Source organism: Psilocybe cubensis, chromosome 4 (genome assembly GCF_017499595.1).
Source record: "Psilocybe cubensis strain MGC-MH-2018 chromosome 4, whole genome shotgun sequence".
Taxonomy (NCBI): domain Eukaryota; kingdom Fungi; phylum Basidiomycota; class Agaricomycetes; order Agaricales; family Agrocybaceae; genus Psilocybe; species Psilocybe cubensis.
Window position 1 is genome coordinate 2,155,904 of NC_063002.1, and position 22,992 is coordinate 2,178,895.

General features: G+C 46.0%; 9 protein-coding genes across 9 annotated transcripts; 3 read left to right on the forward strand and 6 right to left on the reverse strand.

The window, feature by feature from the left end:
• Positions 1-391: 391 nt before the first annotated feature.
• Positions 392-2,078, reverse strand: JR316_0004878 (Baeyer-Villiger oxidase ptaJ; the record flags this gene model as incomplete). Its single annotated transcript, XM_047890642.1, has 5 exons — positions 392-929; positions 986-1,367; positions 1,417-1,634; positions 1,682-1,840; positions 1,897-2,078. 5 exons carry the CDS (start codon positions 2,076-2,078, stop codon positions 392-394), a joined length of 1,479 nt encoding a protein of 492 aa, XP_047750403.1.
• A 158-nt stretch (positions 2,079-2,236) lies between these two features.
• JR316_0004879 (Serine O-succinyltransferase) lies at positions 2,237-3,897 on the forward strand (the record flags this gene model as incomplete). Its single annotated transcript, XM_047890643.1, has 4 exons — positions 2,237-3,035; positions 3,090-3,170; positions 3,227-3,791; positions 3,843-3,897. The coding sequence occupies 4 exons, from the start codon at positions 2,237-2,239 to the stop codon at positions 3,895-3,897; spliced, it is 1,500 nt and encodes a 499-aa protein (XP_047750404.1).
• A 423-nt stretch (positions 3,898-4,320) lies between these two features.
• JR316_0004880 (Vacuolar protein sorting-associated protein 60.2) lies at positions 4,321-5,265 on the forward strand (the record flags this gene model as incomplete). Its single annotated transcript, XM_047890644.1, has 6 exons — positions 4,321-4,389; positions 4,454-4,558; positions 4,611-4,823; positions 4,893-5,004; positions 5,061-5,167; positions 5,230-5,265. The coding sequence occupies 6 exons, from the start codon at positions 4,321-4,323 to the stop codon at positions 5,263-5,265; spliced, it is 642 nt and encodes a 213-aa protein (XP_047750405.1).
• A 133-nt stretch (positions 5,266-5,398) lies between these two features.
• Positions 5,399-7,592, reverse strand: JR316_0004881 (NAD/NADP-dependent betaine aldehyde dehydrogenase; the record flags this gene model as incomplete). Its single annotated transcript, XM_047890645.1, has 13 exons — positions 5,399-5,505; positions 5,562-5,620; positions 5,684-5,844; positions 5,904-6,166; positions 6,227-6,416; positions 6,483-6,563; positions 6,616-6,707; positions 6,758-6,809; positions 6,863-6,949; positions 7,005-7,116; positions 7,168-7,398; positions 7,458-7,499; positions 7,555-7,592. 13 exons carry the CDS (start codon positions 7,590-7,592, stop codon positions 5,399-5,401), a joined length of 1,515 nt encoding a protein of 504 aa, XP_047750406.1.
• A 560-nt stretch (positions 7,593-8,152) lies between these two features.
• JR316_0004882 (Protein pim1) lies at positions 8,153-9,937 on the forward strand (the record flags this gene model as incomplete). The annotated part of the gene is made up of 3 exons (XM_047890646.1): positions 8,153-8,731; positions 8,789-9,019; positions 9,074-9,937. The coding sequence occupies 3 exons, from the start codon at positions 8,153-8,155 to the stop codon at positions 9,935-9,937; spliced, it is 1,674 nt and encodes a 557-aa protein (XP_047750407.1).
• A 927-nt stretch (positions 9,938-10,864) lies between these two features.
• Positions 10,865-12,270, reverse strand: JR316_0004883 (2-oxoglutarate-Fe(II) type oxidoreductase ppzD; the record flags this gene model as incomplete). The annotated part of the gene is made up of 7 exons (XM_047890647.1): positions 10,865-11,137; positions 11,191-11,294; positions 11,338-11,518; positions 11,576-11,806; positions 11,858-11,893; positions 11,962-11,987; positions 12,045-12,270. The coding sequence occupies 7 exons, from the start codon at positions 12,268-12,270 to the stop codon at positions 10,865-10,867; spliced, it is 1,077 nt and encodes a 358-aa protein (XP_047750408.1).
• A 1,796-nt stretch (positions 12,271-14,066) lies between these two features.
• Positions 14,067-16,496, reverse strand: JR316_0004884 (uncharacterized protein; the record flags this gene model as incomplete). Its single annotated transcript, XM_047890648.1, has 7 exons — positions 14,067-14,136; positions 14,196-14,275; positions 14,328-15,388; positions 15,440-15,619; positions 15,678-15,908; positions 15,970-16,138; positions 16,203-16,496. The coding sequence occupies 7 exons, from the start codon at positions 16,494-16,496 to the stop codon at positions 14,067-14,069; spliced, it is 2,085 nt and encodes a 694-aa protein (XP_047750409.1).
• Positions 16,497-16,670: 174 nt separating this feature from the next.
• Positions 16,671-18,851, reverse strand: JR316_0004885 (uncharacterized protein; the record flags this gene model as incomplete). The annotated part of the gene is made up of 7 exons (XM_047890649.1): positions 16,671-16,714; positions 16,768-16,993; positions 17,054-17,197; positions 17,248-17,572; positions 17,627-18,198; positions 18,265-18,408; positions 18,462-18,851. The coding sequence occupies 7 exons, from the start codon at positions 18,849-18,851 to the stop codon at positions 16,671-16,673; spliced, it is 1,845 nt and encodes a 614-aa protein (XP_047750410.1).
• Positions 18,852-19,349: 498 nt separating this feature from the next.
• JR316_0004886 (putative glutamate carboxypeptidase) lies at positions 19,350-22,811 on the reverse strand (the record flags this gene model as incomplete). The annotated part of the gene is made up of 15 exons (XM_047890650.1): positions 19,350-19,480; positions 19,537-20,066; positions 20,115-20,224; positions 20,277-20,396; positions 20,450-20,733; positions 20,788-20,869; positions 20,920-21,051; positions 21,104-21,264; positions 21,318-21,565; positions 21,621-21,699; positions 21,759-21,774; positions 21,828-21,889; positions 21,944-21,968; positions 22,019-22,469; positions 22,525-22,811. 15 exons carry the CDS (start codon positions 22,809-22,811, stop codon positions 19,350-19,352), a joined length of 2,718 nt encoding a protein of 905 aa, XP_047750411.1.
• Positions 22,812-22,992: the final 181 nt, after the last annotated feature.

The following is a 22,992-nucleotide window of genomic DNA, read 5'->3' on the forward strand; positions in this document are numbered from 1 at the left end:
TAAGATGTAGAAGAAGAAGAACGCACATCTGGAATCAACCTGAGGCTTCGGCGGGTGAAGGAGTAGCGTTTGTTCAAAGAGGCTGACGTCGATGTAGAGGATTGGCGAGAGTGGTGCAACTTGGAAAGCAGCCCAGGACTGTTTTCTCCCGACGGTGATTCAGCTCTAAGGTCAGACCCTGGTGTGCTGGGTGAACAAGAGGACTGCATGCATGGGTTCCGCTCATAAGCCAATCTACTTTTTCAAAAAATATGGTCCAAAGTGCAGACAAGCATTTCAACCTCCAAAGATCACAATATTTACCTCGGCGTGACTCCCAGACGACGCCATCAACTGCCATCATCATCAACTCCTGTTTTTCCGAGTATTTTTATTCCAATAATCATACAAATCACAGTTTACTCGAAAGTACTTTGAAAAACCCACGTCGATCCCAGGAGCCTTCCAACGGTGCCTCGCCTTCCCGTACCCATCCCATTCTGTTCGCAGTTAACCCCGCAGTTCTGATAAATAGACTGCCATCGATGAGCTCTGCATCCTTCAGTTCCGTTCCCGCAAACGTGCCCGCTCTCACACTCCCAAAATGCGACGCATGTTCACTGAGTGCTCTCTGTAACTTGGGCAGGTGATCGTCCGGGTATGTCGCGGCTGACTGCAGAATGGCCAGCCATGGGTCCGGTGTGATGGCATGAGGCGACGTTGCCGATGGGTACGTGTCTTTGTGCGGAGTTGGCTCAGGTCCAGGTGCTTTAGGATGGACCGTGTCCGGGTTCTTGAAGAATCCCGCGATATCAAGAGCCGGACGTCCGCGGCCAATGTACCATCCCAGAGAGACAGCAAAGTAGCTTCGCAAAAGCAGCACTTGGGAACTTGGCTTGAGGTGCGAAAATATGCTGGAAAGAAACACTGAAGATGTGACTAGGTGCATACTATATTACCTGGTGATCAGCGACTCATACTGTCACTCGGAAAAGTATATACATACTGGAAAAAGTCTGCGTTGAAGGTTGGTTCCTCAGATCCGCCCACACCATATATCAGCGTGTTAACCCAAATCAATTGTTCGAGGCTTTTCTCCAAATCGCCCTCAAGGGTCCATTCGTCGACATATTTCTTGATGGAATCTCCCAGCAGTTCAACTGTAGTCTTGTAAAATCCATACATCTCTGCGACTTTGGTGGGAACAAAGATAGGGTCTGCGAGAATTCGAGCGAGGACTGTAAAGGCATGAACTGGTTTTTTGGTGCTCTTGTCCCCAAAACCAACAGCGTTTGCAAATCGCGACGAAAGGCTTTCATATTGGTTAAACCATGTTTCAGGAATTACCTTTGTAGAGGATGCGCCGTGAACGGCTGCTTGTGCAAGGCCTATGGAGCCCATTTAGCCACCAGCCTGTCTTCTCTACAATACTGTTACCTTCTGCGAATGTACCAGGCAGAGCAAACTCGACACCAAACCCTGTGTGGATGAGAGGATGAAGAAGACCCTCCATGAACCGGTTTAGCATTTCTGGTTGTTTGTTGGCTCCTGGGACGAAGTTTGCGGCTGTCGAGAAGATGTATTCCTCCAGCATGACGCTGATGCTCTTGGTCTGGAGCTCGCCCTTGAAGAATTCAAGGTAAGCTTGATAGTACCTTGAGATTATTAGAACGCGATGCGCATGAAGGGTTGGCATGAACACCTCTCATCACCAAGATAGTCCTTCCAGTCTTTCTTGGAAACAGCGTTCGGAGAAGTGAAGGCGGGGCGCTGCTCCTGGGCATTTACTTGATACGACTTTTGGAGGATGGTCTCATGGGCCCCGAGAGACCATAGGGTGAGAGCTGCGTGGGCTGTATGGCTACGAACAGGGGAGAATTGAATGTCTGGATAGCATGGGAAAGGGATAAGACAGACTTGTGAAAGCCACGGTCATTGAAGAATATGTGCCATTTCTTGTGGTTGTCTGTGAGAATAGCCTGGAGAGCGGCTGTAGATGCTGGAGAGACGCCAGGCCAGGTGCGAGGGGCGAGGAGATTTGGAGGAGAGCCTCTGTGAGAAGGAGGGGGAAAGAACTTGTCGTCAATGTCGGATAGCATGGGGATGCGGGGTAAATGACGCATCCGGGGTGCTCTTTATGCAATCAGTGGGAAGGCCAAATGCACGTGATGACATTGACAATGACAAAGCATACCCTAGATTAGGGTTAGGGTTACAAGATATATTCATTGGCTTGGGAGAAAGCCTCTGGTTTGTCATGGCCCTCGTTCGACTGCTCAGACGCAGCCAGCACTTGGCCCGCATCGGCTGTCGCTCCCTCTCGTCTCCATCGCCTGCATGTCCTCCACCTGCACCCAATCAGCCTAATTTCCCTTGCGTTGACGCCCATGCTGCCCGTGAATCTCGTCTCAAAGCGCGCAGGTCTAAGCCTGCACCACCAGCCATCCAGCAGGATGCAGAAACAGGCCCAGAGCCTCCATATGCTCGTCCAAATCCAACCACGTATCACACTTACCATCATCCCCATCCCCTTCAGCTCTCTTACTCGACTACCCCCCTCCCAGCTTTTGACATTGCGTATGAAACATGGGGCTCCCTTTCACCCTCCAAAGACAATGTCATTCTTCTCCATACCGGCCTCTCTGCTTCCTCGCATGCTGCCTCTACACCTGCAAATCCCGCCCCAGGTTGGTGGGAGAAATTCATTGGCCCCGGAAAAGCCATCGATACGAATCAGTTCTTCGTGATATGCACCAATGTCATCGGTGGGTGTTATGGCTCTTCTGGCCCTTCGTCTCTCGAGGAAGCAACTGGAAAGCCATGGGCAACTCGTTTTCCTTTGGTCTCCATCTTTGACATGGTCAATGCCCAATTTCACTTGCTCGATCATCTGGGCATCAATAAGCTTTATGCTAGCGTCGGTTGCTCTATGGGTGCTATGCAGAGTTTGGCTGCTGGTTGGTTGCACCCAGAACGTGTTGGAAAAATTGTGAGTATCAGCGGTACAGCAAGGAGCAGTCCTTCAGCTGTAGCTATGCGATTTGCACAACGAGCTGGTGTGTATTCCGCCTTCTCTTTCGCCATTTTTCTCATTCAAAATTCTCCCTTAGTTCTTATGGCTGACCCCAACTGGAACAACGGATTCTACTACGATGGCCTGCCACCTCACACCGGCATGAAACTTGCTCGTCGTATGTTTCCACCCGGTCACTCCTTCTCAAATTTCTCTTACCAATTTTCATCACAGAAATAGCTACAATCACTTATCGTTCAGGTCCTGAGTGGGACCTTCGCTTTGGGCGTCAACTCCGGTCCAATGAAAGTCCTTCATTGCCTGATCAATCACATCCCAGCATCCAAAGGCCACCAGCATTGTGTCCCGATTTCCTTATCGAAACCTACCTCGATCACCAAGGCGAATCTTTCTGCCTCAAATATGACGCGAATTCTCTCATCTACATCTCAAAAGCCATGGACTTATTTGACATGACGCTGCCCGCTCTTCAGGCGCTGAATATCAAGTCGAATACTTCCCCGTTCCGCAAGAAAATGCACACTTCATCTTCTGTGCCCCACAAAACATCCCATTCCAAGTCCCATCCGCCACCTGTCAACCCACCACCATATCTGCCTGCCCTTGCGGCTGGTATGGCACCCCTTGCCCACATACCGACCCTGGTTCTCGGTGTACAAAGTGATATCTTGTTCACCGTAGAGCAACAGCGCGAAGTCGCGGATGCGCTGCGCATGGGAGGCAACGAAAACGTGAGCTATTACGAACTGGGAGGTGTATGGGGTCATGATACATTCTTGTAAGTTCCTGTGACACTTGACCAAGATTTAAATCTAATCGTATATATAAGGATCGATACATTGAACGTGGGAGGCGCGATCCGTGGATTCTTGTCGTTATCATAAGCTCGCTCTCCAAGATTTCACCAGGTCACTGTGTTGTAATGTTTATGTATTTTTATGTATCATCTCCATCAGCCTTGTATCTACTTCTATTCAAACGGTAAGTCATAAACTATACAAAACATGGCATACAGTTCGTTATTATGGCGATCTAGTAATGTTCTTCTACAAATACAAATATCGCAATGTGCTGAAGACACCCCAAAACGGGCGTCAAGATAGTGGAGAGCCCGGCCCGTTGGTTCCAATTAAGGGATCATGCAATGATCATGCTCTGACCAGTGAGTCAGTGACATGCAGAGGCAAACCCAGCAATCGTTACTTGTCCTCGACTTATCACTATCCGAGGTTGCCAGAGACCGATCTCGACGATAATCCTATAATTCTTTCTGCTTGAGTGCATCTGCTTATCTTTGGCATCTCACGATGAACAGGCTTTTTGGAACATCGGCTAGTAAGAAACCCAAACCAACCCTACAAGATGCAATCAACTCGGTAGGCAATCGCAAAGGACTCTTCTGGTATGAATATACAAGAATGAACTTGTTATTTTATATAGACGGATGCGCGTATGTCTACGATTGAAGTGAAAATCCGCAAATTGGATGGTGAACTCGCGCGATACAAGGAGCAGATGTCAAAGCTGCGCAACGGTCCTGGAAAGGTCTGTGGAATCGTTATATGAATTTCGAGCCACATCTAGAGGCTTTACTTAGGATGCGATACAACAACGCGCTCTACGCACACTGAAGCAGAAGAGGATGTACGAAGCGCAGATCGCGCAGCTAACGCAACAGACATTCAATATGGAGAGCGCAGCACTCGCTACTGAAAATTTGCGCAATACCATGGCCACAGTTGACGCCATGCAAATTGCGAACAAGGAGATGCGCAAGCAATATGGAAAGATCGACGTCGACAAGATTGAGGTGCGTCACTTTTTTGGTTTGGCCGATTGCACGTTCGCAAGGAAGTGAATCTCGATTTTTTGGCGTCAGAATATGCACTACGATATGGAAGATCTGCTTGAACAGGCAAACGAGATTCAGGAGACGCTCGGTCGCTCATATGCTGTACCAGACGAAATTGACGAGGCCGATCTAGAAGCTGGTATGGTTCCTTTGCAACACTGTGATTGATAGTCCCACTCATAGGTGATTTTCCAGAGTTGGACGCTTTGGCGCTGGAAGAGGAAGAAGAAGGTCCTTCATACCTCGCTGACCTGAATAAGGTGCCAGATTTCATAGACGAACCCCCTGTGGAAGTAGGAGAGGTGGGTACTACTCATTTAATATGACCAGACTTTTTTCAACTCATTCTTTGCTCTGCTTCTAGACACCGAGACCGGAAGCCGTGAAACAGACTGGTTAAGCCGATACCACGGTTTTATATGTGTTTGTATTAATATGATGTTTCCTGGGCATTGGTATGTGTAGATATTAATTGAAATGGAGTGCTAGTCTTGGGCATGGAAGCGTTCTAAAGTATGTTCCAAGGGCGCGATTCAACCGTATCTTCTCGCCGATCCGTCATTACTGCCAAACCAGTCGTCATTTTTTCTGGTTTCCTCCACGGAAGCAATGTTCACGATCGTCGATTTGCTTTGGGTATCTAGGGTTACAAGCCACTGAGATACCACCTCAATAGAGGTCGAAACATTTACTCACATGCTTCAAAAGCCTCTAGACCATTTTCCCTTCCAATTCCGCTTTCCTTCATTCCGCCCCTTTCATTGTTCGATTGCTCATTAGCTTATCAATATTTATCTACATTTTAGTGAAAAGCGTACCAAGGGGAACTAGGATCGTTTCGATGGTGTGTATTGACCCAGCACAGTCCAGATTCGATCGCAGCGGCCACGCGGTGCGCTCTTGAAATATCCAGAGTCCATATCCCTGCACCGAGCCCATACTTGCTAGCATTCGCCAATGCAATGCCATCGGCCTCGTTCTATCGATTTTTTTCATGTCACTACCGCAATATGCTACCATATGACAGCTTCTACTGACCTCGAATGTTTTGACAACGACCACAGGGCCGAAAACTTCCTCCTGCCATAACTCATCTTCAATGCTCACTCCGGTGATAACTGTCGGAGGATAGAAACTGCCCTTTGAGAAATCGAATCCGTCCAATGTTGATGCGTGGTTCCCTAACGGTTCTCCGCCTGTGAGGATCTTAGCATTTGCGGGTGCACGTTTGACCATGGCGTCAATTCGTTCCAGATGCTTGGTAGATATGACAGTACCCATGGTAGATGCAGGATTAGAAGCTAATATGTCATCGTTGAAACTTGGTTATCTATTAAATTATAACCGATGAAAACACGTACGATTACCCATGCCATTTCTGATGAAGTTGACTTTGGTAAGGAACTTATCCATGAATTCTTCGTAGATTGTGCTGTGGAGCAAAATTCTGGTACCAGACACACATGTCTGGCCAGACGCAACAAAAGATGCAAATGCCACTCCATTGACTGCACTAACCAAGTCCGCGTCTTCAAAGACAATTATTGGGGCCTAAATGCCCATTATTTAAATGGTTGCTGTGTGTTAGTTCGGGATGAATCAAGTAGCACAATTTACCTTTCCTCCTAGTTCTGCAGTATACCTAGAAAGATTTGCGCCTACTATGCTTCCCAATTGTCGACCCGTTGATGTGCCAGCCTAGAAGTTGGTAATGAGATTTGTTTGAATTGATGAGACGAAAGAAGCGCACAGTTATGTCCACTTTGCGTATCAGCGGATTGCGAACTATATCTTGTCCAGTTTGATGTCCACCAGGTAGTACAGAGAGTACACCAGGGGGTACTAGTAAAATATAGGTATTTCACGTCGAAAGAACAGGATCACAATCTTACCTCCAGCCTCTTGTGCCATTTCCACAAATTTGTAAACTGTAAGAGGGGCAAGCTAGGAATAGCAGTGAAGACTTGATAACAGGTAAAGGCAGGTAAATTAACTACCTCTGAAGGTTTTACGATAACACTATTGCCAGCTGCCAGAGCGGGGGCGATCTTTTTGATGGCAATCAATAATGGATGGTTAAATGGCTGCGGATGGAGGTGTATTCAATAGACGATAAACACAAAATTTAAAAGCGCCCACTGTAATCTGTGCAACGACGCCAAGCGGGACCCTTTCTACATAGTTGAGGAGCTTCCCTTGCGTAGGGGCCACGAAAGCTTGATGTGTCCGTAGCACAGCAGCAAAATAATCACTAATTTCCGATTGAGATTGGAAAATATCTAAGTAAAAACATTGAACTCACAGCCATTCAGGCAGTCGTCCAAGTTGTGCATTCATTTCACGAATTGTCCTGCCCGTTTGAGCTGTTTCCAAAAGAGCAAGTTCCGGGATCTTGGCCTCTAGAAGTCTCGCAAGTTTGGATAAAACCTTTGAACGTGACAAAGGTGATGCCTTGGACCAGACACCAGAGGTATAGGCTTTCTGGGCTGTATTTATGGTGTCTTCCACTAGTTTTGAAGACGAGGATACAACACTGATTTATTTGATATTATCAGAGGACATTCTGAGGCCGTCAAGAGGGTCGGCGCGTACTTTGCCAATCCTTCACCTGTAGCTGGGTTGATTACTGGTATCCTTCAAGAGTGGCACAATGTTATTGATAATTTGGTCGTAAAAGTACTTGGCTCACTCGTCTGCTGCATGATTGAGGTCGTATGGTTTGATCATAGTATTATTGTGAATAAAGCTCTTTGGGTTTAAAATACACATTAACTGGTTGTTGGATCGACGAAAGGAATTGTAAAATGAACACACTCTGGAGACTTTTGCAAACAATGACCTAACGGTCGCCGGTGGTTGAGAAAGCATTATCACTTCAGAGCTCACCTGAAGCTGCTGGGCCCAAGAACCTGAGCGGGTATTGCGGGCCGGGCGCAAAGACCTACTACGCTACTATGCGACCTTCTTCAACAACAATTTGGTATCCTCCTAGGACGAATATTGCATTCTTCCTCAGTCAGACTTGACTGATATATGGTTTGCCTGCAACGCAGTGTCTCGTTTGTAATAGTAGTATCCACCCAGCGTAGATTGGGAATGGCCAAATAAACCCAAAGAACGCGTCAGTCACGTGCTATTTTGGCTGTTGGTGGCCCATCGGTTCCGATGGCCCAAGGAAATATTATTAAGTTGGGTGCCAACGACCTCCGTCCACAGCCCTTCCTTCACTTCTCTATACCACCATCACCACACTCTGCGATACAAATTCAGACAAAGATATCCGGTTAATGGCTCCCCGACGTTCCTCCAGGGCGCCTTCAGCGAAGCCTGCTTCAAAAGTTGCTTTGGAACCAACTGCGCCAAAATCCCAGGTCAATGGTGTTTCCAAGAAACGCGCAGCTTCCCCAGAGCGAATCGAAACTGCACCATTAAAGCGCTCTAAATCGGAAACCGAGAAATCGGAGAATGATCCTCCGGTAAAACCTGCTTCCACACGCAAACCGCGCTCAAAAACTTCTGTCGCAAAAGTCCCAGCAGAACCTGCCACCAAAAAGGCAGCAAAAACCAAACTTTCACCCGTCCGCGAAACACAGCCAACGCCGCATGTTCAAGTAAAGCCATATTTCAATCAGCTGCCTTCACCTCCTCAAAAGCAGCGACCTGGTTTAGTTCCCTTTGCCTGGGGTGCAGGCAATTTTGGGCAGTTTGGAATGGGTGCTGATGCACTCGGTGAGTTTGCCAAACCCAAGAAAAATGTTTGGGCAACGGAACAGATGGAAGATGGTGCGTTTGGCGATGACAACGCTGGGATCGAATCTGTCGTGGCCGGTGGTTTGCATACTATCTTCATCGACGAGAGGGGCACAGTGAGTATATTTTTTCTAAATTGCAATTCCATTCCTTACATTGTTACCCATAACTAGATTTGGACATGCGGCGTGAACGATGACGCCGCGCTTGGCCGAATCACCCAAGATGTCCCAGACCCAAAAAATCCCGGTTCTTTCTTAAGTGTTGACGATCTCACCGCCGTCCCTCATCCTTTGCAATCGCTGGTCGATGAGGGCTTCCGTGCCGTTACGGCTGCTTCTGGTGATAGTATTTGTGCCGCCGTCAGCGACAAAGGCGAATTAAGAGTGTGGGGCTCATTCCGAGTGAGCATTTTTAAGAGTTTCCATTATCCTACATACTGATTTTAACTATTATAGGTCAACGAAGGCTCTCTCGGTTTCTCCAACGGACTTAAGCATCAATTCAAACCTGTGCCCATTCTGGAACTCAGCCATAAACCAGGTGATGCTGAGAAGGTCTCCTCAATTGCCGCAGGGAATAACCACCTGCTTGTGCTAACGACGCACGGACATATCTATTCTTGGGGCGCTGGAGAGCAGTCTCAACTAGGAAGAAAGGTTTTGGAACGCCGTAAAATTCATGGTACAGTGCCGGAGAAGGTCACTCTTGGTACACGACTTCGGAAGGCCACTGTAGTCGGCGCAGGTGCCTTCCATTCGTTTGCTGTTGACGACAAAGGCGATGTCTGGGCCTGGGGACTGAACAGCATGGGCCAGACTGGAACGGGCTATGCTTCTTCAGAGGATTCTGTCGTACAGCTGCCCAAGAAAATTCAGAAACTGAGCAAAGAGACGCTTGGTGATGATGTTGTGATTCAAATCGCCGGAGGTACACACCATACTCTATTCCTACTGCAATCAGGAAAGGTCTATGCATGTGGTCGTTCAAGCTCTGGTCAACTTGGACTTCCCGCTGATGACCCAGCGTTCAAAGATCAGGTTGACCCTGACTTCGTTTCGGAACCTGTGTTGGTTCCTTTCCCAGACTCTGACGATCCAGTTGTTCAGATATCATGCGGATCTCATAACAACTCGGCTGTGACAAGAGGAGGAGCACTTTACTCCTGGGGACAAGGGGTTCAAGGCGAATTAGGTCTAGGGGATGAGGAAGAAGTAAAAACACCCCAGATTGTTGTGCGCAAAGACGGTGGCGCATGGTTTGCTGCAGCCGTGTCATGCGGTGGCCAACACTCAATAGGACTGTTCCGTAGCAAGAAATAAACTTGTTGGCCATTTTGTTTCGTTCTTGTTTACTTGTTTTCTTTTATCACATTTATGGATAGATTTATTTCCTATTGTCGATTTATTCTTTTCTTGTCGTCCATCCATGTTGTTTAATTTAATTACCCACACACGTTAACTTTTTATCGTCAGCCCTCTTAAATTCAGAATCATACAAACTCCAAGACTGCTTTAAACCACCACATTCTGCAGTAATGGTCTGCCAATTGATACTGTTTTGTTTCTGGAAGCCTGGCTATTCATTTCTCAATGTTAAAAGCTCACAATCATTTCCTTTAAAGCCAAAGCCAAAGCAAAAGTCGGAGCAAAAGGCATGTTCCTTGAAGATTCAAAGAAATAAAATTCTGAACTCCTCGACCTGTATATACACAACGGTACGCAGACAATACTCCCTTGGTAACAGTCACTTCGATTACCTTCCAACACTTGTCGTCGGAAAAAAGATACACAGGCACAATCTCCAGCTTTCTTCTTAACAAAAGTCCTTGAGGCGATGGTGAAGTCGAACGTCGGATGAGTTTTCGTCGAATTCGAGCTGGTTTATGCATGTGAGATTTCTAACGGCTTTGCTCTTGGTCATTCCGCGAGGACAACAGCTTAACATTTTAACGTCCATCCGACTAGCTTCTGGAAAACAGACCAAGTCTTGTCATCTGATCTCCTGGGGTTATAATAAGGCCCGCTGGAGTGGAATTCTACGCAGTGGATTGCAGAAGATAAAACGAATATTTCAATTCAACGCAGATGGGGGGTCCGATACTGATGGGTTTTTGAAATACGATGATAAATGTCCCTAATCGAAGGAGATTCCAGATAAATACACAATGGACAGCTTACAAGTGTCCTGGTATAATAATACTGCAAATTAAATTTGCAACTGATAGATAATGTTGCAGAAAGGTATGTTCATGAGTATGTTACCGCAAGACGCCCGACAATGTAGTCTCCTGCATTGACAGGTGGGTATTTGGGCACATCTCCGCAGTTCGGCAGGCAAGCAACTTCAGCAGAGAAGTTTGGATTGCAGAAAAAGGCAATGGACTGGCGTTTGGGCGTCTCGCTTTCAATTTCGTTGATCTTCTGTGCAGCAGGTGCCACAACGCGATGCAACGTAGATCTGAGGACGTCATTACTCCAGCGCGCCAAAAGATCCCCAACATTTACCACGATTGTTCCAGGCTACGAGCAGCATTGAGAAGTGAATGACATCGAAAAAATAAGACCGAACTTACGACAGGTACGGCAGGATGAAATTGACCTGTCAGTGGGTTCTGCACCTCGAGTCCCCCGACTGAGTCTTGGAACAGTAAAGTCAATGTACCGTAGTCTGAGAAGACTAGTTTAGGCTGGGGGGAAATGGAGCAATAGGAAGTACCGACCACTGTGAGCACCAGCCCTTGCTTGTCCTTCCTCTTTCAAAAGGTTTGTCTTGATAGGGGGATACGACAACAACCTCAAATTATGGCATTTTTCGTCGATCTTATCATCGAAGAAATGCTCCTTCAGTCCCAGCCCAAGCGCAATCGAACGCATAATATGGACGTGTAACTCATGGCACGTCTTGCAACAGTAGTCGGGTTAATATCCGGAAGGCTCAAACATGCAATACGGACATACCTCATAGAAGTCTAGCATATGTTGCTTGAATCCAGGAGCCAAGTGTTCTGCCGGCCATTGATTCTTCCATTCTGAGTCCCAGTCTCTCCCAATCTCCATACTTTCTTTAAAATCCGGAGCTTTCTCCCGAAGAGCAGCTATTTCTTCACGGTTTGCAGACTGGGTGACACGTTCACGTCCGATCGCTACGTATCCACGATTGGAGCGAGGATCCTCCCATGAAAGATTTTTCTAAACATATCATTGAAAGAAGTTTATGTGTCCGAGCATTAATCAACGCACCTTGACATCGGATGGTAATTCAAAAAACTGAGCGCTCTTTGGTTGTTGGGAGAATATGAAATATGAGACAATGAACCAATGAAGACAAGATTGTTGTCACCTACTCTCCGGAATGTACTTTCAACCTCAGCTATGTTAATGAGCGCTTTTGAATGACATGGACGGTCTGAAAAATGTCGCGGCTTACATGGAGTTATACCATGGTTTGTAAGATACACAAACCCGCTTTCCTTGAAGGCAGATACAATCTCTTCCGCCGTTCCCTTCTTTTCCTGAGGCGAGGACGAATTTCGGATTTTCGCAAAGTCGATTATAGGTATCCGGAACTCAGGATTTAATCGTGGAGCACTGTAAGAAAACTGGCGCTTCGAGAGGGCAGTGCGCACAAGGACATTTAATCTGCAGGCAAGCATGATGGCAAAAAGACAAGGAAGCTCGAACTAACATGGTTATGCCGAAGGTACGCGGGCGATAAGACTAGAACCATGTGTAGTTCCTGATTAGGGTCTTCACTCTCTCAAGTTACACGTTCCCTGACATTTGAGCATGCTTTAGCCTGTCATCAGATCAAGGCCTTCGCCTCCACCTTTTTCACCATTTCTGACCCAGCGAACGTGAACAGCACAATGAAATTTACAGTGCGGTTTGCGCGCGACTTAAAAACGCCTGCACCGAATATTTAAACCCCTGAAAATCCGACCTCTAGCCCAATTTTATATTATGCATCCTAAACAATCATTGGCCAACTTGCAGAGGCACCCCCCGTTCTCACAATTTGTCCTTCACATAAACCTGACGCAATGTCCGATAGCTCTCCGCCCACTTATAACTTTCACGGTCCAAATACCAGTCACTCCAAAGACAACGGGTTGGTGATATTCCTCCGACCGCAGCTTAGAGCTCCTGTCTCATGTCGCACATTCCACGAACGAAAAGGTCAGGCAGTCGAACCTATCACGTTCCGAACTATGCCACAAGGTTTGTGGGTCCACTGTACCTGGAAGTTTGAGTCACAATGTTCTGGTAATAGCTACGCCAACGACAAGTCGAAGTTGATCTCCGTGAAGTTTGTAGAAGACAAAGAATTATCTCGAGCAGTTATCGTTGTGGTCTCCGTTTTTCTTCTCTTTGCCGCAGTTACTCTGTGCATGACAACATCACGGTCTCCACAGGCGGCGATGTCCCATTCTAATCCATCAAGAAGTTCGGATTGGAAAATGATCCCTGAATTGAAATTGCCAACAGATGACGAAGATCGAGGTGGAAATAACAAACAGCAGACGGTTCATAAGGAGGAAAAATACAGCGACGAGAATATTTCTAGGAACAACGCACCTCGCAAACACGAGAGATCCGCGGACATACATTGGGGTGATCCTCAACCGGATGAAAGGTGCATGGGGTTCGGAGCAAGGGAATACACGGCCAACTTGGAAAATTTGCCTTTTTTTGCCAACTGGGAGGCAACCTGCATGGAGACGCCAATAAAAATACATGGTGTTTTAATTCCGCAGGCAGCTCGCTGCGAACGAAAGGTAAAGCATCTTTTTGGTTGCAAATACCAAACACAACACCATAATCAATCCGCAGTGGCCGTTGGGAAAGGTAACGGGACATTGGGTTGTCAATTTTCAAGAAGATCGATGTTTAGCTCGGTGGGGGAAGATTATAAACAAGGTCTGTAAGGTTTGAAGCTCTGGACATTTCCTGATTGTCTTCTTTCGGATTGTCCAGGGATGCACCAAGAAAGGATCTGGACTCCGAGTAAGTTGCTACTTATCCACGCCGCTTTAAGTGGCTAAAGTTTCTATTATTGAACAGCGATTTTCTTCACGACTTCACGATGTTGCAAAAGGCGAAGATTGGAAAGCGATTTGTAGCACGGCTCCTGTCGTAATAGATGGATCAGAAATATTAAAACCCACGTTCTGTGAGCATCTTGTAAGCGGCCCTTAATTCATCGAACGCGTGATAAAACTCAACTCACCTCCAGGGATTTTGGGGTGTTTATGGAATCTGGGACCTAGAAGATCAAGCGTGCTGAGAGTCAATACGAATGACTTCGATGTTATAACGAATAGCGCTACCGTTCACAATGTCCGCATTTATTTAATGATAATACAGTGCCATGATACAAATTATACAGCTACAGGAGAGTTATTTAGGTACACACATGAATACAGAAGTCAAGATTAACTGCTCCTGGGACTTAAGGCAGAGAAGGAGAGCGAAGTCGTCTGAATACAGACATCAGGGTTTTCCCGCCATCTGGACCCCATCTGCTCGGATACTTATTGAGAGAGTGTGATAGTAGATATGTTTGTTATTCTGTACTCACTCTCCAGCTGCAACCTCTTTGCAGCATTGTTCAAATTCCAGCGAAGCTGATACCTCGTCCCACCTTTCTACAACGAAATCCTGAAAATCAACTTGAATAAAACATTGTTCCATTGAAGTACCAGAGACGTACCTCTATTATGCTATGTAACTCATCCCAAAGGGATGTTGCAAGAAGGAGTGCGAAGCTAGATTCAGGAGATATAGTGGACATAATGTGCTCCAGTGCAAGAGTCGCCAGATTGGGCATTGAATACCGATGCGCAATTTGATAGATAGACAATGCTGATGCAGGTCTAGGTGCAGGAGTTGGATGCGGATGTGGGTCAGGACTGGTTGATATGACACCAGGCTTCCTGCTAGATCGAGGAGATGTTGAATACTGATTTGTTGATGAAAAATTACTTGAAGGAGAAATCGTCAATGGCTTTGACCCCGAAAGAGTAGATGAGCGTCCACTAGCATTTATACTGAGATGATTTGTCCCAGAAGTGGCCACAGGTTTCCTAGGTGTAGAAGTATTGAGAGGGCGTGAAGTATTGCTGGAGACCGGATTTGATTTAGTAGGATTTGTTCTGCTGGAATTCGCGGAAACCTGAGAAGATATCACGTTGGTGATAGAAACAGAGTTGGGATGGTATGTGTCCGACTTTCGACTTGTCGATCTGCTGATGGAAGAGCTGACTGGTAAACTGTCACCACTAGTTGAGCTTTTATTGTCGCTTGCACTATCAATGCTGGGTCGTGCTCTACGATGGAACCTTTTCCAATCCCATTCATCCTGAGTGCCACTTAACCACCTCGCACTCCAGCCTGCCCCAACTCCTTCCACTGCAATTCTGGGGTCATCATTTTCTTTGAAGAGAAGCCAATTTGCATAGCAGTACTTAAGAAGCCAGTACATTGTCTCGAACTCCGCTTCTTCAACGACAATTGTGTAAACTTTCCTTTCGCCAGTTGTTCCTATTGAGTTTTCGGAGAATGATGACGACAGCATTGTAGCGAAGTATTCTGCACGACGTATCAAAATGTCTGAATGAGCATAGATAATGCGTTTTCTTGCAGCTGAATGGAATCCGAAAGGGGAACTAGAGCTCGATGTTGTTGATGTTCCAGATTGAGGAGAATTGAGACTAGGTGAATCCCCACTTCCCGTGTACTTCTCTAAACATATGAACCGAACATCTCCTGTATCTTTAGACTTGATCAATAAAATATATGATAATATATCAATAATGGCATTACTTGGGTTATCTAAAGACGCCTCCAGACCGTCTAACAGGTCGCGGGGTATGTAATAAATGGATGGTTGCTGAGGAATTGAGGGGCCAGAAGGAGAGTGTATTTGGACGACAATGACAAAGGAATCTGTTTCCCGGATCCGAGGATTCTGAAGTAATGAACTTAACGACGGCAATGGACATTCTGTAGCAAAGAAATAAGACTTAGATTTACAGTGTGACTGTTTGCACAGTTGACTCACCCCACACTTCGCTTTCTCTACGAAAAACCCAATCGTTTTGCCAAAACTCCCAAACCCATTCGGGGCGCGCACCTCGTTCTCCGACCCGATCCTCTTGACATTTGATAGCGGCCATCATGGAAGCATAGGTTTCATAGTCGCCTTGTGTCAAATCAAGCATTAGGGAAGTGATGTACATGCACAAAGTTGGAATGGAAGACGCAGAGCCTTCAGGTGAAGCTTCAGTAGGTACTAGAATGTATATAACGTCAGGAAATGAGTCCATTGAGCACCCAAGCTGAATTGAGACTACCTATTTCAAGCTTGAATTTATGGTCGCCAAGAACTGGCGATTGCTTTAAGATCTCAAAGTCCCCAAGGTCTGCTGAAAGAAGGTGGGGTCCTCCTTCAAGAGGAGCTGATGTTATTCCTTCGACAAAGTCACGTAGTTTGTGAATGTCTCGAATAGCCCATTCAAATCCCTGTTGGTAAAAGAGAAATAACATCAATCCTCAACAACAACTTCGTAGCCAAGAAAAGCAATACCGTGAATGTCCATTGCCTTGTTGATTCCCCTAATCCCATAGCAGAGGGCTTAGGGGTAGCGCTACTTCTACCTTGTGGGTTGCCTGTGTAACCACTTTGAGAGCTGGTGGAAGAATAGGGTGTACGTGGATCCCAAGCGCTTTGTAAATTTGGTCCGAGTATTGGATGCGCAGAATTGTGAGGGCTTCTGTGTGAGTAGCTGCGAGTAACCCACGGCCAGTCTGGTCTGGATACTGCAGGCGGTCTGCTTGGGGAAGAGGATGCAGGAGATGTGAGACGAAGATGTTCTGACATCCAGACCCCTTAATTTCGGTTCTGGTCAACTTGAACTATTTATCGACCTCGCGTGTACTAAAAGGGCCACCATTGCCTAATCGGGTATGTCATTGTGTCTCAAAGGTAATCTTTACAACTTGTATATCACTGCAGAGGCTAGAGGAGGGTATTACAAGGTAAATAAAATAAAATCTAATAGGTCTCCCAGTGAACATTAGGCAAGACATCGCGCATCACTAAAAGGTGGATCAATGTGCAGTAGCGAAACAAACAAATCAAGAACACTTACCCTTCCAATGATGATTCGCTTGCTTTTTTTGCAACGCTCCCAAGGGGTTTTGATGGTCAGTCAATATATATCTCATATCACCAGGGGGACTTCGAATTGAAGTGAGGTTAACCTCCCTGTTTTCTAATGATTGCAAGATATGGCGACGCAGGGGTGATCCTAACCAATCAGATCTCCTTGTTTTCCTGAACGTTAGAGGAGATGGACTGCGAGTGCAGAATATCACCTAAATAGAGGAGAGTAGATCAATGCCATTTAAGACTGGGAAATTGATCAGATAACTGACCACATTAATAAATTCGGTGTCGTATTTTTCTGGCGTCAGGTCTTCGAACAAATCGTGAAATGCCCGACATGATTGTCCAAAGTTTCTTTCAAGAGTGTTTATGACTAAACGAGATGACATTGACCCAACACTTCCTGCAAAATTCTAGATTTACAGTTAGCCAGGTATTAGAAATAACTCAAAAATTTACGCACAACCACCAATACTCCTTCAGGTTGCATCACGGTCTTCAGGTCATTCCAGAATTGGAATGTAAAGATGTGCTCAGGAACGCCACCACCTGAAAAACAGTCATGGACGACAATGTCATAGAGCGTTTCTTTATTGCCTGATTCTATGCTGGCTCTTTTCTTGGCTGTCCACTTCCTCGCATCTTCGAGGAAGACTTTCCCTGTCCCAGGATCAGGAAGGCCAAAATATGTTCGAGCAGCTTTGTATACTGCAGGGTCGATTTCCACAATTGTGGTTGAGATACCATGGCGCATGAATGCAGTCCCAGAAATTCCTGCACCTAACCCACTGCAATTTTAGAGTGTTAGTTCAAGACCCTCTGAGTGATTGGCCGGTGCTCACATAATAAGTGCATTATTCCATTTCCCTGCCGTGGCTGTACTATTCACAAGGCGAACCGCTTCTTGTAACACAAATGTACTGTAAATAGAGTCGCCTAAAGGGACACCAAACGAATCCGTAAGCGGTGGTTCATCATCCAGGACTTGAACTTTATCATGGGTCCATACTCCTCCCAAAATGGAGTGATCAGCGCGAATGTATCGAGCTGAGTGCAGTTGTTGGTCGTTTTCGCCCTTGTAATCAGGCGGAGGTAGCCACTGGCCCACTGTAATAAGTCCGGTGACAGACTGTTCGGCAGATAATATATTAAGGGGATATGTTGGATGGACGTAGGTTTTTGAGAGTGGATGTGGCAAGATGGGGTTTCCAAACAATGGATAGATCATCCACCAGAGAGCATTGAAGGCAACCAACAATGCAGCATTCATTTGCGAGTTGCCGAATGCCGTGGCATGTGCATTCTTCTTGCCATTTCTATTCTTCTTTGAGGCGTTCTTTGTGGTGTTAAATTGTGTGTTGTCCTGGAATGAAATGATCGATAAATTAAAAGCTAAGCCTGCCAGAGTAAGGTACTTTTGGTTCATCATCGTTTTCAACTTCAATGTACACGACAACTTAACAAAGCAAAATGGACTCACTATTTGGTTGTCTGATATCCTGTAGAAAAATGCAGTAGAAGACCATAGCCTTTTGGCCAATGCAGAAGAGATGAGGTGGGTAATACTGGCTCGAAGTAGCCTTATGATGAGCTCTGGTCTTTGTGAGACTGAGGTACTCTTGACCTGTCGAGCTTGTTAACTGAAATAATCAGAAGGAGAAGGCGAAGCTTACGCACTTCAGTGTCCTGGTCCATCTCAACTATAAATGTAGTCAACAGGAATGCTAGGGGCCCTAAAACGGTTGCATGGGTTATTGCTGGGCCCAGCACTGGATCCTTATTTCTAGACGTCCACACGGCCACCCAGTAGGTTGCATTAGGGGCGAGAGTGAGAGTTAGCGCCGTGTAAAGGAGATTGCGTTTCAATGATACACGAATGGGATGGATTGCGGATGCTAGTACTGCTCCGAACGCTATCTTGTCGAGGAGATAAGAAGTTGGGCCAGAGCCATAGAGAGGTGTCAGTTCGCGTCCGTGGGTGAATATGACGAGAGAGAGCGGAATAACAACTGCAATTACACGAAGCGCCTTCAAACCGAGTATGTTCAAATCCTCTGTCGTTGACATGACAAAGGTTTTTGAAGAGACACGCTTCGTGCAGAGAATGAGACTGCAGATTGAAAGGATGAAGAAAGTCAGAAAAGCTAATTCAACCTGCCAGCGGTCGTTATGGCCAGAATAGCATATGTCTCATTGTGTTTTTCCGTACGCTCCAGGGTTTAAGCGAGCAAACGCTTAACATCACTTGTCCACCAGCGTTGATTGTTAACACACAGTGCGACTACCCCAAACCAATGCTGAGTATACAATACGCAAGCAATGAAGAACGATTAATTTGCTTTGCCAGCACACAAACGTCGGCGGGTCTTGTAAGTTCGCACGCACGGGGTGAGTATCAAAACACTGATGGCTTAAGCATTTGGTCCCTAACAGTACAAAGGGGAGCAAGCTCCCCAAAAATGTAGGAAACAGTAGTACTTTAAGTGATACATATGTCTCAGAAACCAGGCAGAGACTTGATAGATCAAAAACCATCAAAACCATCTCCTACTGTTACTTATCGAATCATATTGCGACCTTATCCACGATTCTATCAATGAGTTCTTGGAGACGGTCAGCTTCACTTTGGGCCAATGTCGCATTTTTCTCGAATGTGATGGCCTCTGTCAGACCTGGAAAGGTGGTGGCACCGTAACCTAGTGAAAAAATGTATGAGTCGTATACCATAGGTGTCGTTTAGTAAAAGACAAACCGAGCCATTTTCCAGGAGCAACCGCTAAATGTTTGTACCATTCTCTGTCTTTAATACCATCCTTGGAGATGAAGCCACGTTCAAACGAGGATGCTTTCTTGTTCACGATCTGTATACGCCTACCAAGCTTTCTCAGCCGCTCCAAAGGGGGTTTGTGATGAAGATTGAGTGCCTGCAAGCTCTCAGCAACGTAATGAGCCCCTCCGATCCCTTCATGCAGCATCATGCCGACAAGTGCTGCATCATCTTCAGCCAACTCTGTGTGGCGTGATTGCTCCGGATTGGCGAACTGATGACTACAGAAACACTCGCGTTTGAATATCTTTTTGATTTTACATACGAACTTTCGTATAGTGCGTCGCATTTTCGAGTGACGTTTTCTCCATTTCTTGGCCAATTTTTGGAGTTCTTTTTGCACTTTCGTCCTTTCCTTGTCAAGGGCAATGCTGGATTTCTGGAGGTTCCTTATAGAGCTCCTCAACGGGTCCAAATTAACATCAATAGATGCCTGAGAGGCAATGCTTTCCACTCTAAGAATTCTTGGTCAGCAAGGAAATTCAAAGGGGAGGTATTCTCACCTATCAAGGTAAGACTCCAGCTCGAAAGCATAATGGGTCGTATTAAACGGAAGGAGGGCAGACGTTGCTAATCGCAAAGTTTGTAGGCCGAGATGTTTAGCAACTGCAACCTGGAGTAACCTTTATCAGCACCAATGTCCCAGCGTTGTTGAGGTAACGTACGTGGCGGTGGAACCCAGGGTCAGCATACAATTCTTGCCACCTTTCAGAATCAAAAACTGAGTGATAATGGTAGACTGGATCGTGAAGTGTAGAGCTGAAACCGCCATTGGTGCTCGGTATCTAGTAATATATCCCGCTTAATCATAATTTGGCATAAAGAAAAACGGACTTACGCCACTTCTTTGTAAAAACACTGTGTAATCACTACCGGACCCCAAGGGTGATACTCCAACATAATCTGCTGCAGCAATCTCCATTTCTCGGATGGCAATGGCTTCTTGCTTAATTTCATACGTGCCGTTTAATATGCCAAACAGGGTACCAGAATCGTGTCTGGCATCCCATAACGTCCGGCCCTCATCAGTGGGATGGGGAATCTGTTGAGCAGTTTCTCGGATGAAGTGGGCAAGTAGGGGAGAACCAGACGCCCCGAGTCGCGAACCAGAAACAGAAGAGTCTGCGATTAGGATAAATTTAATTCATTCATAAGTACGACGGTTGACAAACATACCAAGGTTCAAGTAGGCAACCACATGTTGGTCAATCCAGTCTCCAAAATCTTCTCCCCATTCAGTGCTTCCAATAAGACCATACTGTATATTTAATGAATTGAAGTTCCAAATGGCCTTCGGATCGTATTCACCTCTTCTGCATCCCAACTAGCAATGACAATAGTCCTCAATGGTTTCCATCCACGACGTAAAAGATGTCCTAGACCTCTAACGACTTCATGAATGGACGCAGTGCCACTGGAGGGGTCTGCAGCACCCATGACCTATACGCGTTGTCAGAAATGCATATTTCTTGCTGATGGTGAAAAGAAACACACCCAAGCTAGAAATTGTACCAGAGGAGTTACTACATCTTCTCGTGGAAATAATAGGTAGATACATACCATCTCGATGATTTCCAATAACTACAACTTCATTCCTAATAAAACCGGGGATAACGCCCATTGTGTTCCACACAGGAATGACTCGAGTGTCGACTATGCGAAAGGATAGTACCGAGAGGGAGATACTTGACGAGAGTATCACATACCATTATTTACAAGCCTTACATGTTTACCCTCCCATTCGTCGCCGCTCGTCAGAGTCTTGAACAAAAGGCCGGCATTTTCCCAGGAGATTGGTAAACTTGGGATCAGAGGAATGTTTGATCCTTCAGTTCGCGTGCTGTTTTCGTACGACGGGTACCCGGGAGTAGTTGGATCCCCTGGATAAACACTAAGATATTGCACGCTGCCCCGTTGCACGGATGTGGGATTTCTTGCAGGTCCATATGGATACCTGTAAATGAGTAAATCATTTGTCGTTAACAAATTTATCCAGAGCAATGACTTACGGAAGATAACCATTTTCTACAGTGACTGTTCCATCATCTTGAGGATCTGAATAAATAAGTACCGCTGACGCTCCCAGATCTTCAAATGCAAATTTATTCAAATTTGTGCCGACTGAAAGTTATGTACCTTTGACGAACCTTGGCCCCCTTTGACCTAAAGAACCAATCTGAAGTTGGTCGTACGTTAACAAACAGTTTTAAACACACCTTTAATCCCCGAAATATTCCACCATACCGGCAAAGAACAATGGTACCGTTGATATTGATGTCTAGAATAAGCAGCTGAGGTGCCAATAGTTGGATACATGCCTCTTGAAACTTACCTTTGGCTAAAAGATTTTGATAATCCTTCAGAAGTATCAGAATAAATGAAAACAAGGATTTTGAAAACCGACAACCTCTTGTGTGCAATAATTTCCGTCGACAAGTTTACCTGTGACATCTCCTCCTCGGCTCAGACCGTGGAAGGTAGGCACATCATCAAAATATTTTCCTGCTTCTGGGTCCGTTGAGTCAGAAAACTCCACCAAATTTGCTTCAAAAACCAGAGTCCCATTTGCATCAACAATTTGAAGGTTACGATCCAAAGGGGTATTCATGACAGGATAGTATGTATCAATCCAGGCACTAGGCTTTCGGGATTGTGGGATGGAACGTGTTGCATGCTGCGATTCCGACGAGCCAGCTGAAAAAATGGGCTCGACCTCAGGAGGCGATATCCCAAGCTCCCGCTGCAGAAGCTTTAAAAAGTCTTTTGCAGTCTCAAGGTCGCCGGGTGTTCCAGCCATGTGAGGTTTTGTGGCAAATAACCTCGACGCTTGAATGGCATCCGCGCTATTTGGAATACTCCTAGAAACGCATCAATAAGTATATAGAATAGCAATAATGAAATTGATGTCCGTACAGAAATGCTTCTTCTGCTCGTTTTCCAACGGGCGGATGCCGGGGATGGTGTGCTGTTTGGCCTAACCGCTCCGCTGGTTTGTCAGACCTGACTTGGCTGCTGGGTAGATTATGAAGGCAGTAAATCAAGACGAATAAAAAGCAAATTGAGAGTGCTTTTCGAACACCACTCTGCTTCTTCGTAGGTACCAGAGCAGGGGGAATTTGGACCGGCAGGGGTAAAAGTGTTGAGTTGTTAGACTCTTTACGGCGCTGGTCTCCTGGCGCGAACGCCTTTTCAGCTGCCATAGCTTTCAGCAATGAAGTGTAAGCAAGAGGGAAATGATGGGCTCAAATGAAGGCGGATATGATCATAATAAGCCAAGTCCATGGGAAAGATATCTCTGAAGTCCATAAGGAAAGTTTGATTGGTGGGAGTGGGAGTCTTAAAATGGAGTAAAATACCTCATTTGGGTACACAACTACTGAC